Source organism: Staurois parvus, unplaced genomic scaffold (assembly GCF_062004578.1).
Source record: "Staurois parvus isolate SC_StPar_1 unplaced genomic scaffold, SC_StPar_1.0 ptg000463l, whole genome shotgun sequence".
Taxonomy (NCBI): Eukaryota; Metazoa; Chordata; class Amphibia; order Anura; family Ranidae; genus Staurois; species Staurois parvus.
Genome location: NW_028318259.1, coordinates 2,175,166 through 2,188,566, shown reverse-complemented (window position 1 = coordinate 2,188,566; position 13,401 = coordinate 2,175,166). Strand labels below are relative to the sequence as shown.

The 13,401-nt window shown below is 47.8% G+C and overlaps 1 protein-coding gene across 1 annotated transcript in view; it reads left to right on the top strand.

Moving 5' to 3' along the window:
• DNAH2 (dynein axonemal heavy chain 2) overlaps positions 1-13,401 on the top strand; it is a 426,940-nt gene that overhangs the window by 105,935 nt on the left and 307,604 nt on the right. Inside the window, exon 10 of the mRNA XM_089688974.1 lies at positions 4,328-4,415. Coding sequence (XP_089545100.1) covers positions 4,328-4,415 — 88 coding nt within the window. The remainder of the gene's footprint in view (positions 1-4,327; positions 4,416-13,401) is intronic.

The window sequence follows — 13,401 nt, the reverse complement described above, 5'->3', positions numbered from 1 at the left end:
GGCTGTTCATTGCTGCCACATATGCACATAATTTTCCCTGCCTTCCTAGTGCTAAGCTCCACCCTAATCATTAAAGGGGGAGGGGCAAAGCTTACCTTTACAAGAAAAGGCAAGTTTTTCATATAACCTTTGACTTGTGGCAGTGGCGTATCTAGCATATCTGACACCTGGGAGGATCATTTTTTAATATTCTCTTGTTCTGTATGACAAAACCATTTTCAGTAATCATAAAATGAATGATACTATATCCAGAAAACAGTGAAAACTATAGTGTGTGGTCATTAGAGGTATGTTTTCTTACATTCATGAAAATGTTCTGAAAAAGCTCCCTTTTTAGGGCTCCCGGTAAGACCAGAGATGCGTGAACTGACACAGGGAAACGCAGGCTCAAGTATGGTGCAACAATATAATTTATTAAGGGTTATACACAAATATAACACACAATATAACAAAACCAAACCTCCAACTGATAACGGAATGTACACAGATAAGAGCAGTCAGGGCTGGCGAGGTGGAGTGGTCAGGCAGAACAGGATTCCCCAGGGCGCGGAGTCTAAGCCCCAGTCTGCCTTTTCACCAGAGCCCCTGATGGTGGAGATGGACTTGGCGCAGGACTGAGACCAGGTCGCGGCCCCTGAGTGCACCCAACTGTGGTAGATGGGTCCGCCGAGGGTATGTACCGGGGGAAAGCCTGATGTGAAGAGGCTGGCAGGTTTGCACAGTAGTGACTGGATCCGTGCAGGATGGATGGATTGTCTGGGTAGCGTCAGGCGTAGTCAGGCAGGCCAGGTCAGCAACGTGCGGGCAGTGAGGTACCGGAGAAGCAGGAAGAGAATAGTCAGGGTCACAAGCCGGGTTCAGTAACTCACAGGCAGCGCGGTAGAGAGGATCAGGCAAAAGGCTGGTCAGGCAAGCCAGGGGTTCAACAGGAGACGGTCAGCAGAGGTCAGGATCAAAGCAGGGTCAGCAACTAGGCAGATAGGCAGGAACACAGGATACCAGGTACAGGGGCTCATGGGAAACATACACCAAGGCACTGACTGCAGTTCTGGCCATTCCTTAAATACACTTCCTGCAATCAGCCTCAGGTGATGGCTGACTGCAGGAGTGAGCTTCTGGTTGCTGAGAGCACCCGCTGGCCAGCCCTGGTACTGCAGCCCACAAGGCAGGTGAGTCCCACCACCATTGGCAAGTCCATTCCTGACACTCCCCCTTAATTCAGTGTATTGCTCTCTTAAACTGGTGTTTAGTGCGAAAACATCCTCTTACAATGGTGATCAGTGGGAAGGTGTCCTCTTACATTGGTGGTCAATGGGTAGAAGAATGGCTCCTTACTTTGGTGGTCAGTGGAAGGAAAATGTCCCCTTTTATTGGTGGACAGTGAGAAAAAGAATGCCCCCTTTCATTGGTGGACAATGGGAGGAATTCTTCTTGGTAGTCAGTTGGAGGAAGAATGTTCCTTAGGCTCGGTTCACACTCTTGTGACTTAGTATCTGACTTGTGAGACCCAAAGTCCCAGGACATGTGAAATGCCATGTAACTCTATGCGACTTCAGAAAAAATTTCTGTAATACTTTGATGCAACTTTAATACGGCTTCAGTGCCAGAAAGTGTAAAAGTCGTATCAAAGTCACATCAAAGTCTGATTTCAAAGTCGCACTGAAGATCACGTGACTTTGGAGTGTGAACCATGCCTTACATTGGTAGTTGGTGGAATGGAGTGAATGCCCCTTACATTGGTGTTGGTTGGAGAAAGAATTTTCCTTACATTGATGATGGTTGAAGAAAGAATTTTCCTTACATTGGTGTTGGTTGGAGAAAATGACCCTTACATTGGTGTTGGCTGGAGAAAGAATGCCCCTTACATTGGAGTTGGTTGGAGAAAGAATGCCCCTTACATTGGTGTTGGCTGGAGAAAGAATGCCCCTTACATTGGAGTTGGTTGGAGAAAGAATGCCCCTTACATTGGTGTTGGTTCGAGAAAGAATGCCCCTCACATTGGTGTTGGTTGGAGAAATAATTCTCCTTACATTGATGATGGTTGGAAAAAGAATGCCCCTTACATTGGTGTTGGTTGGAGAAAAAATGCCCCTTACATTGGTGTTGGTTGGAGAAAGAATGCCCCTTACATTGGTGTTGGTTGGAGAAAGAATGCCCCTTACATTGGTGTTGGTTGGAGAAAGAATACCCCTTACATTGGTGTTGGTTGGAGGAAAAAATGCTCCTTACATTGGTGTTGGTTGGAGAAGAATGCTCCTTACATTGATGTTGTTGGAAAAAGAATGCCCCTTACATTGATGTTGTTGGAAAAAGAATGCCCCTTACATTGGTGTTGGTTGGAGAAAGAATGCCCCTTACATTGGTGTTGGATGGAAAAAGAATGCCCCTTACATTGGTGTTGGTTGGAGAAAGAATGCCCCTTACATTGGTGTTGGTTGGAGAAAGAATACCCCTTACATTGGAGTTGGATGGAAAAAGAATGCCCCTTACATTGGTGTTGGTTGGAGAAAGAATGCCCCTTACATTTGTGGTCAGTGGGATGAAGAATGGCTGAAGGAGGAATGACCTTTACGTTGCTGTCATTGCAGTGTTACTTACATTGTTAGTTTGTGTCATGCCCTGCTACGTTTGTGGTCAGTGGGAGGTTTGCCTTGTACATTGGTAGTCTTTGAAAGGAATGCAGTCAGCTAAACTGGTATCAGTTATTTACTGAACGGAGCCACCCCTACTTGACCACTACAACTAATTTCAGTGGGACTCTGGTCACCCAGACAAGAGCATGGCATTTAAGTAGAACTATAGACAATTTTCTTTTTCACTTTGGCTGTAACCCTTCAGACTTTTTTTTTTCGCCACCTGTGTCCCATTTTGGAGATTTCCCTTCACTTCCTTTTCCATAGCCAAACAAGAAGTGAGTGTAAATTCCTGCAAATGAAGACCTTTCTTTAGGGCCCCCAGGTCACCAGAACCAGTGTCCACATTGGAAGAATGCTCCTCTATTACTTTTTTGAGGGCAACCCAAAATGTAGGATTTTCTTTTACTTTCACTTTCAATGATAATGGTAAACAGAAACGTGGGGCACAGAGTGCATTAAAAACTGACAGGGGTTCTAATCCCTCTCCACTCTTTCCAAAACTAAAAATAAAGTTTTGTCTTCAGTTATACTTTAAGGTTTCCATCCACACATAACGTATCCTAGAAAGCTGGATGATAAACACGACTAGTAGTATAAGAATAGTTCTAGGGCTTATTCAGAACACATTGGATGGATTAAATGCCAAAACCTTTTCTCTTTAAGAAACTCAGACCCCTAAACCAAAATTAACAAACAATAAAATAAAATAAATATATAGTCCAAGAAATTAGTGTCCAAAAATTAATATCCAAATAAGAATCATCCACCAAAATATTCCAATCCGGTGAATCCAACTTTATTCCGCGTTTTGTCACTTCCGGACTTCTTCTGAAGAAGTCCGGCAGTGACGAAACACGTCAGGGGACGTGATGTCTGACGTAATACGCCAAACCGGAAGTGGCGGCACGGCCATTTTGAGAACTGGAAAAACGTGTGTTTGAGCCATGAGACTGGTCTGAATATGTGATGCTGTTATTTACTATCCCCAAATTTATTCTTCTTTTACCTCATGAGTAATCTGGGAAGTTGAAGGTGCTATATGTTCGGTGGATGGAAGCTTGGGAGTGACTGCTGTTTACATCCTGATCAGCTTGGTATTCCTCCATGAGGGTATCACGTGGTCTGGAATGGAGGAATAAAGTTGGATTCACTGGATTGGAATATTTTGGTGGACAATTCTTATTTGGATATTAATTTTTGGACACTAATTTCTTGGACTATATATTTATTTATTTTATTGTTTGTTAATTTTGGTTTAGGGGTCTGAGTTTCTTAAAGAAAAAAGATTTTGGCATTTATTTTTGCTTTCAAGGGTGAAAGTGTGACTTTTCTTAGGGGAGTTTGTATTTAGTTCATACTTATTTAAGGAATTGCCGAGTGATTTATTGTTTATTGTACATTGGATGGATTATTTTCACCTCTGCCGAAATCACTTGTTTCCATAAAACATTGTGATGTTCTGATCCGATACTTTATACACTACAAAATTGTGTAGTATTGCAGTAATTTGCAGTAAATGTGCCGACATCAACCAGTTATAACAGGAAGGTAAACTCCTTGCCAATGTTCTTGATCATATTATGTTTCAGAGTGCCATCCACCAGCTTGGACCTTTCTCTGTGCGATAAGGAAGACAACGCTGTGCAGTCAGTCAGTCAGTCCTTCTCACCTTTATTTCACTTTTTTTAAAGGTTTTCCAACGTCGGATGGATTTTGGATCAAACAAGTATTTTTGCACAAGTAGATGCCTTCATACAACGCTGCAAAGATCTACTGGAGGTATGAATGTGACCTGTATATTCATTCTTGAACTTATGTTAGAGCTGTCCTTCTCTATGTCAGGAGTCTCCAAACGTTTGCTGTTTACTGTCTCTCAGAGTTTAAGGGAGCCGGACTGTGGCCATTGGCAGTAGAAAACACCACAGTGTCAGTGGGAGCAGGGGCGGACTAACCATTTGGAAACTCGGGCACTGCCCGAGGGCCCGGGGTCAGTGGGGGGCCCCATGAGATGTCCCTAGTACCTTTCATAGGCTTTTTTGAGTTTGGGCAAAGACACAGGGGCCCCATGATCCCCTATTGCCCGGGGGCCCCATGAGTTGTCAGTCCGCCCCTGAGTGGGAGTAAACATTTCTTCGGGTTTGGTTGTCAGTGGGAGTAAGAAAATTACATAGTGCCTGTGGTCAATAAGAGGAGAAATAATGCCCCATTGCTGGTATTAGTGGGAGAAATTGTGTTCTATCGTTGGTGTCAGGGGAAGAGTGGAAGGAATGGTGCTTCATCATTGGTGTCAGTGGAAGGAATGGTGCTTCATCATTGGTGTCAGTGGAAGAAATGGTGCTTCATCATTGGTGTCAGTGGATGGAATGGTGCTTCATCATTGGTGTCAGTGGATGGAATGGTGCTTCATCATTGGTGTCAGTGGAAGGAATGGTGCTTCATCATTGGTGTCAGTGGAAGGAATGGTGCTTCATCATTGGTGTCAGTGGAAGGAATGGTGCTTAATCATTGGTGTCAGTGGAAGGAATGGTGCTTCATCATTGGTGTCAGTGGAAGGAATGGTGCTTCATCATTGGTGTCAGTGGAAGGAATGGTGCCCATTGTTGATGTCAGTGGAAGGAATGATGTCTCAGTGTTGGTGCCAGTGGGAGGAATAGTGCCCCACTGTTGGAGTCAGTGAAAAGAATGGTGCCTCAATGCTGGTGTCAATGGAAGTAATAGTGCCCCATTGTTGGTGTCAGGAATGGTGTCTCAGTGTTGGTGTTATTGCAAGGAATAGTGCTACATCAGCGGTTCTTAACCTTTGGGTCACGACCCCTTTGGGGGTCGAACGACCCTTTCACAGGGGTCGCTAAAGACCACCGGAAAACACATATTTTCGATGGTCTTAGGAACCGAGACACCGCTCCTCTATCCGTCTCCAGGCGGGTCCGCCCACATGCAGATACGCCCACATCCGAGTACCCGGCGTGATGACATCATCGCTCCAACCCCACCACATACACCCCATACAAATACAGGTGTATGTGACAGGTGCCATAATGTACTTATGTGGACCAGTCACACGTGTAAAGAGCAGCTACTGTGTAGAAAGCAGCAGTATTGGAGGTAAAATGACGAAAATAATTTTATGGTTGGGGGTCACCACAACATGAGGAACTGTATTAAAGGGTCGCGGCATTAGGAAGGTTGAGAACCACTGTGCTACATTGTTGGTGTTAGTTGGAGGAATGGTGCCTCAATATTGGTGTCAGTGGAAGGAATGGTGCTTCAATGTTGGTGTCAGTGGAATGAATGGTACCTCAGTGCTGGTGTCAGTGGAAGGATTGGTGCCCCATTGTTGGTATCAGTGAGAGGAATAGTATCCTACTGTTTGTGTCAGTGGGGGGAGTGGTGCCTCATTGTTGCTGTCAGTGGAAAAAATAGTGCCCCATTGGTGGTGTCAGTCGGAGGATTGGTGCCCTAATGTTGGTGTCAGTGCAAGGAATGGTGCCTCATCGTTGGTGTCAGTGGGAGAAATAATGTCCCATTGTTTGTGTCAGTGGGAGGAATAGTACCTTGTATTAGTGGTAGGAATAGTCCCCCAAAGGCTGAATAATGGCCAGCAAAGGGCTGCATTCAACCCATGGTCCGCAGTTAAGAGGTCACTGCTCTGTCTTCACAGAAAGATGAAGACTATGAGTCTGTCCTCCTCCTGCAGGATGATACAGACAGAAGGGGGCTATGAGTCTGTCCTCCTCCTGCAGGGTGATACAGACAGAAGGGAGCTATGAGTCTGTTCTCCTCCTGCAGGGTGATACAGACAGAAGGGGGCTATGAGTCTGTCCTCCTCCTGCAGGGTGATACAGACAGAAGGGGGCTATGAGTCTGTCCTCCTCCTGCAGGGTGATACAGGCAGAAGGGGGCTATGAGTCTGTCTTCCTCCTGCAGGGTACAGACAGAAGGGAGCTATGAGTCTGTCCTCCTCCTGCAGGGTGATACAGACAGAAGGGGGCTATGAATCTGTCCTCCTCCTGCAGGGTGATACAGACAGAAGGGAGCTATGAGTCTGTCCTCCTCCTGCAGGGTGATACAGACAGAAGGGGGCTATGAGTCTGTCCTCCTCCTGCAGGGTGATACAGGTAGAAGGGGGCTATGAGTCTGTCTTCCTCCTGCAGGGTACAGACAGAAGGGAGCTATGAGTCTGTCTTCCTCCTGCAGGGTACAAACAGAAGGGGGCTATGAGTCTGTTCTCCTCCTGCAGGGTGATACAGACAGAAGGGGGCTATGAGTCTGTCCTCCTCCTGCAGGGTGATACAGACAGAAGGGGGCTATGAGTCTGTCCTCCTCCTGCAGGGTGATACAGGCAGAAGGGGGCTATGAGTCTGTCTTCCTCCTGCAGGGTACAGACAGAAGGGAGCTATGAGTCTGTCCTCCTCCTGCAGGGTGATACAGACAGAAGGGGGCTATGAATCTGTCCTCCTCCTGCAGGGTGATACAGACAGAAGGGAGCTATGAGTCTGTCCTCCTCCTGCAGGGTGATACAGACAGAAGGGGGCTATGAGTCTGTCCTCCTCCTGCAGGGTGATACAGACAGAAGGGAGCTATGAGTCTGTCCTCCTCCTGCAGGGTGATACAGACAGAAGGGGGCTATGAGTCTGTCTTCCTCCTGCAGGGTGATACAGACAGAAGGGGGCTATGAGTCTGTCTTCCTCCTGCAGGGTGATACAGACAGAAGGGGGCTATGGTGGATATAGACAGAGGGATATGAGTCGGTCCCTCTTTGTACTGTAGAGAGAAGGAAGCTATAACACAGCATTGGACCCAGGAGAGCCGTGTGAGTGACAGGTTGTTGATCACTGTGTTCGGTCTGTTCCCTCGGCTGGCAGTTAATAATTTTGGTGCCTCCTGCCTCAGTCCCTATTATAGCCCCTATTCAGCTCTGCAGCGGGGAGCTGTTAGTGGCCGCACTCGCGTGGCATGTTGCTATGGTGATAGAGCATGTATCGGACACACAGGCAAGCTGCTCCCATGGTGCGTCAGAGGCGAAGGGAGGTGGAGGTTGGAATAACCCCTTACTTTCCAAAACCTCGGTGTAAAATGAGGGATAACCATAAATAAAATGTGACCCCTATAGTTCTCCTGAAGCCTAAGGATGACCATGTCAGCATGATGAAGCCGACGTGAACAGTGCCTGTCATTACTGACCGTGTAAATGGTTAGCAGCGCAGCAATTCCAGCTGTCATTGGCGCTCATTATTGCACACAGAGCTTTTCCAACACGTTGGGAACTCTCTGCTCTACCATTAGCCAATCACCCATTTTTCAACTTGTTTGCACATCTCCCCGCCGATGGCAATCATAAGAGTTGCAACCTTTACCAAGCAATTTCACTTGTGCTAATCTGCTATCCATAAATACTTACAAATTGCTGCAGTCTGTTTTTTTCATCTCAAGCAAAGGTTGCTGGGGTGCACCAAAGGGCACCTGTAAAGTCTAATCTGCCTATATTTTGCCTTCCTGTCCCCCCTCATCAACATTCAAATGTGACTTTTAAATAAAGCCTGTTTTTATTACATACCTAATGTTAGACCCAGCGACATCATCACTGGGTCCCTGTGCTTTTCTTTGCAATGCAGGCAGATCATGGCTGGAGGGAGGGGCCAGGAGGGGGCTCTACATAGCTTCCTGATAACAAGAAGTCTGTTATAACAAACACATGGGATGCTGAGCCTTCATGACTGAAAGAACTGAAATTCAATGAATGAAAGGGACAGGCCAGGGAAAGTCCAGCTGGGGAGGAATGGACTAGATCAGGAGTCTCCAAACTATGGCCCATGGGCCAAATCTGGCCCAGGGGCGGAATGACAATTTGGAAACTCGTGCACTGCCCGAGGGCCCGGGGTCAGTAGGGGGCCCCATGAGATGCCCCTGGTACCTTTTTCATAGGCTTTTTTGAGTTTGGGCAAGGACACAGGGGCCCCATGATCTCCTATTGCTAGTTTGGCCCCATGAGTTGTCAGTCCGCCCCTGATCTGGCCCATTGGAAAGTTTTATCCGGCCCACAGCTAGGGTCATTGGCCTCTCTCACAGGTTTCAGGCCAGCCTGCGTTCTCTGTTTCTCCCCAACATCTACAACTCCCCCCTTCAGCACAGGTTCCTTGTCTGCACTGTCATTGTACTCCAGTTGGTTGCTAGGACTGCTGGTTTCCTCAGAGGTGTATCTTCCGTGAGGCAAACAAGGCTTCTGCCTTGGGTGGCATTTTACAGGGGGGGCGGCGCCGCCCCCACGCAGAAGGGACACTGTGGATGTCAGCGGCAGGGCCACCATCAGGTGGTGGTGGGGACAGCTGAGTCGACCCAACCCAGCACACAACCAGGGGCCAGGGGACCGGCTGCAGAAGAGCGTGGAGTGGAAGGTGGATCCAAGGATCTGCGGGGCTGGGGCCTGCTGTCAGTGTGCGTTGGGCTGTGCAGGGTGGGTGAAGCTAGGAGGTGCCAGTGGAGGGACTGTGGAGGAGGAAGAAGAAGAGGAGGAGGTCAGGGTGAAGGAGCCCTCCGTTCTTTGTTGCAGCTGCCACCGGAGATCCTGGTAGAGATGGGACACAGGCTCAGCTATCGATCCTGGCACCATCCGGAGGAGCCGCTCCTGGACAGGTAAGTGCTTGGAGGACTGGTGCTTCCCCACGCCTGTCATGCTGCCGCCCACCTGTCCCGCTGACCCTCCCGACCACGCTGCCCCTCACCCGTCACACTGCCCCGATCCATCCTGCTCCCACCCATCATGCTGTCCCCCACCTGTCATGTTGCCCTCTCCCCGTCACAGTGCCCCCCACTCGTCATGCTGCCCCTCCCTGTCACACTGCCCTCTACCCAACTGCCCTCCACCCATCCTGCTGTCTCCCACCTGTCAAGCTGTACCCCTCCCTTTCCGCTGCTCCCCACTCCTGTCCTGCTGTCCCCCCTCCTCTCCCACTGCACCCCTCCTGTCACGCTGCCCCCCTCCTGTCCCGTTGCCCCCTCCTGTCCTGCGGCCCTCCACCTGTCCCGCTGCCCCCCCCATCACTCTGCCTTCCTCTTGTCATGCCCCCCTCCCTTCCCTGACACGCTGCCCCCCTCCTGTCCTGAACAGGTGGATCTAAAACAGGAAGGGGCTGGACAAATTTAGATGGGAGGGTACGGCGCCTGATTTTAGTCTTGCCTAGGGCAGCACAAAACCAAAATACACCTCTGGGTGTCTTAACAACCAGTCATGTAAGTCTTCTTTACATCAGAGCCCCCCTTGCATCAGAGTCCCATTAGCATTCTCCCTTACATGAGAGGTCCCCATCAGAGTCCCTCCTTACATGAGAGTGCCTATCGGAGTCCCCCCTTACATCAGGGTCCAAATCTGAGTCCCCCTGTACATCAGGGTCCAAATCAGAGTCCCCCCTTACATCAGGGTCCAAATCAGAGCCCCCCTTACATCAGAGTCCCATTAGCATTCCCCCTTACATGAGAGGTCCCCATCAGAGTCCCTCCTTACATGAGAGTGCCTATCAGAGTCAAACCTTACACCAGGGTCCAAATCAGAGTCCCCCTGTACATCAGGGTCCAAATCAGAGTCCCCCCCCCCTTCATCAGGCTCCTAATCAGAGTCCCCCCTTACATCAAGGTCCAAATCAGACCCCCCCCCCCCCTTACATCAGGGTCCAAATCAGAGTCCCCCTTACATCAGGGTCCAGATCGGAGCTCTCTAAATATTCAAAAACTATATGTATCTCTCCTACTGAAAAGTTTGGAGACACCCTAGACTAGATGATGCTAGAGGTCCTCCTGAGCCAGGAAATGAGGTGGGTTCTGTCTGACTTGCTTCTAAAGCACATCAGGATTTAAAACAGAACTCAATTCTTTTCTTCTTTTTTAATTATTAAAAATAAATTGGCTAAAAAATAAATCAGCTGCTTTAGCTACACTACTCATCTTTAATACAGAGCTGGTCCTCTCTGAAGGTTCTCTTCTCCACCAGATGGCACTCCTTCTCCTGATTGAGTGTCAACAGTGCAGTGTCCTTCATGTTGTTTGCAGAGTTGAGTTGTCACCTCAGCAAGGACAAGCTATGGTCACATTAGGTGTAAAAGTCTCAGGTTCCATTCTGTGGCTCCGGACATTTCTATGACATCAAAGTCTTGCTTAACCTCTGTACAGCAACCATGTTCTCAGATCAGTAGCCCACACTGATATGTCGGAAGAATTACTAGTTTGGGTAGACAGAGCTAAAGCTAAACTCCAGGCAGATATAAAAGGCAGCTCTGTTACATAGTTACATAGTTAGTCTGGCTGAAAAAAGACGAGAGTCCATCATGTTCAACCATTAAAAAAAAAAGTTATAATCCTACAGCCACAGTTGATCCAGACGAAGGAAAAAAAACCAGCAAAGCGCGATCCAATTTTCTGCTACAGGGAAAAAATTCCTTCCTGATCCCCCGAGAGGCAATCGGATATTCCCTGGATCTACTTTACCTATAAATGTTATATCCAGTTATATTCTGTGTATCCAAGAAACAATCCAGGACTTTTTTGAAGCAATCCACGGAGCTGGCCACAACCAACTCTTGAGGGAGTCTATTCCACATTTTCCCAGCTATTACTGTGAAGAAACCTTTCTGTGTTTGGAGATTAAATCTCTTTTCCTCCAGACCTAAAAAGTGCCCCCTTGTCCTCTGTGATGACCTCAGGGGGAATAACTACACCAAGTTTACTATATGAACCACTGATGTATAAAACGGCAGCTCTGTTGTCATGCATTTATTAATGCAAGCAGTGTAAGTACCTGAATGTGACCTGGTATCAGCCTCTTGCCGTCCCTTTACAGCAGGGCTGGAGTGTGAGAGGAAGAAGCAGGAAAAAGAGCCAATCAGCACATGTGCTGACAAGAAGCATACTGATAAGAGGAGAGAGCAGTGTGACAATGAGATGACCTCATCGATTGTAAGCTCCAAAGAGCAGGGCCCTCGAACCCCTCGTGTATTATATTGTATTGTTACTGTACTGTCTCGTGTACTGTCTCCCATTGTAATGTACAGCCAGGGGCGGACTGACAACTCACGGGGCCCCCGGGCAATAGGGGATCATGGGGCCCCTGTGTCATTGCCCAAACTAAAAAAAGCCTATGAAAAAGGTACCAGGGGCATCTCATGGGGCCCCCTACTGACTCCGGGCCCTCGGGCCAAATGGTTTCCAAATGGTCAGTCCGCCCCTGTGTACAGCGCTCAGCAAACTGTTGGTGCTATATAAATACTGTATAATAATAATAATCACTGTGCTGCTTCACCTTTCACTGTCCAGTCACACGATGGGGGCTTGTCCGGGATGACCTGGGCCCTGAGGCAGTGGTTTGAATGATGCTGGCCATCAGACTAAGGCCATCTAGTGGCAGAAAAAAGCACTACAAGGGGAAATATCTGAGCTGAAGCTGAATATTGCAGCAAAAGCTAATTCTGTCATTTTACCTTTTATTGGGCTATTCATTTTTATCCTATTTTTGGCTGGAGTTCTGTTTTAATCAGTTTGAAAGACAGGATATCATATCTTTAAAGTATACAAATATTTTCAGAATTGACGAAAAGGGTAGCACCAGCTTTCCTTACCTGATTTCTTTGCTGCCTAGAGTTCTCTGCAATACTACTCTGGTCATCTGTAACTATGATTTGATACCATTAACGTCATGGTGCTTTAAAGGGATAATTCTGGGAGTGTTGGTCTCATGGTCACCAGCTGCACTCAATGGTACCAGAAAAAGGGCGCACCGACCTAGTGCATTATCGTTTAAAATAATTTATTAAAGAAACAAAAATAGGTATCATACTCACAATGGACATAATAACACAGGCATGTCAAACTGAACAAGACGTATGATCCAAACAACATCTGAGTCCATACGATGGAACCCTGGATGACCAACTGGCTAATGCGTTTCGAGGACACAACCTCTTCCTCAGAGCCCTGTGTTATGTCCTCGAAACGCGTTAGCCAGTTGGTCATCCAGGGTTCCATCGTATGGACTCAGATGTTGTTTGGATCATACGTCTTGTTCAGTTTGACATGCCTGTGTTATTATGTCCATTGTGAGTATGATACCTATTTTTGTTTCTTTAATTATTATTATTATACAGTATTTATAAAGTGCCAATGGTTCGCTCAGCGCTGTACGTTACAAAGGGGGACAGAACATGTGACAGAACAATACCAATACAATGCAAAACATGAGGGGATCGAGGGCCCTGCTCTTTCGAGCTTACAATCTAAGAGGGAGGGAATGGTGGCACAGGAGGAGATAGCTGTGGGGGATGGAGTGGTAGGAAGAGTGGAGGAGGTCGATCAAGTTAGCAGGGGGTGGGGTAGGCTTCTTCCCTGAAGAGGTGGGTTTTCAGGGTGCGCCTAAAGGAGAGGAGAGTAGGTGATAATCTGATGGGTTGGGGCAGGGAGTTCCAGAGGATGGGTGACACCCTGGAGAAGTCCTGGAGGCAGGCATGGGAGGAGGAGACCAGGGAACTAGAGAGAAGGAGGTCTTGTGAGGAGCGGAGTGTGCGTGTTGGGTGGTACTTGGATATTAGGTCAGTGATGTAGTTCGGGACAGTATGGTGGATGGCTTTGTACGTCAGTGTTAGGATTTTGAATTTGATCCGTTGCGCAATCGGAAGCCAGTGGAGGGATTGGCAGAGGGGGGTGGCGGAGACGGAGCGGTTGGAAAGGTGAATGAGTCTGGCAGCCGTATTCAGGATGGACTGAAGCGGGGATAGCCAGCGGC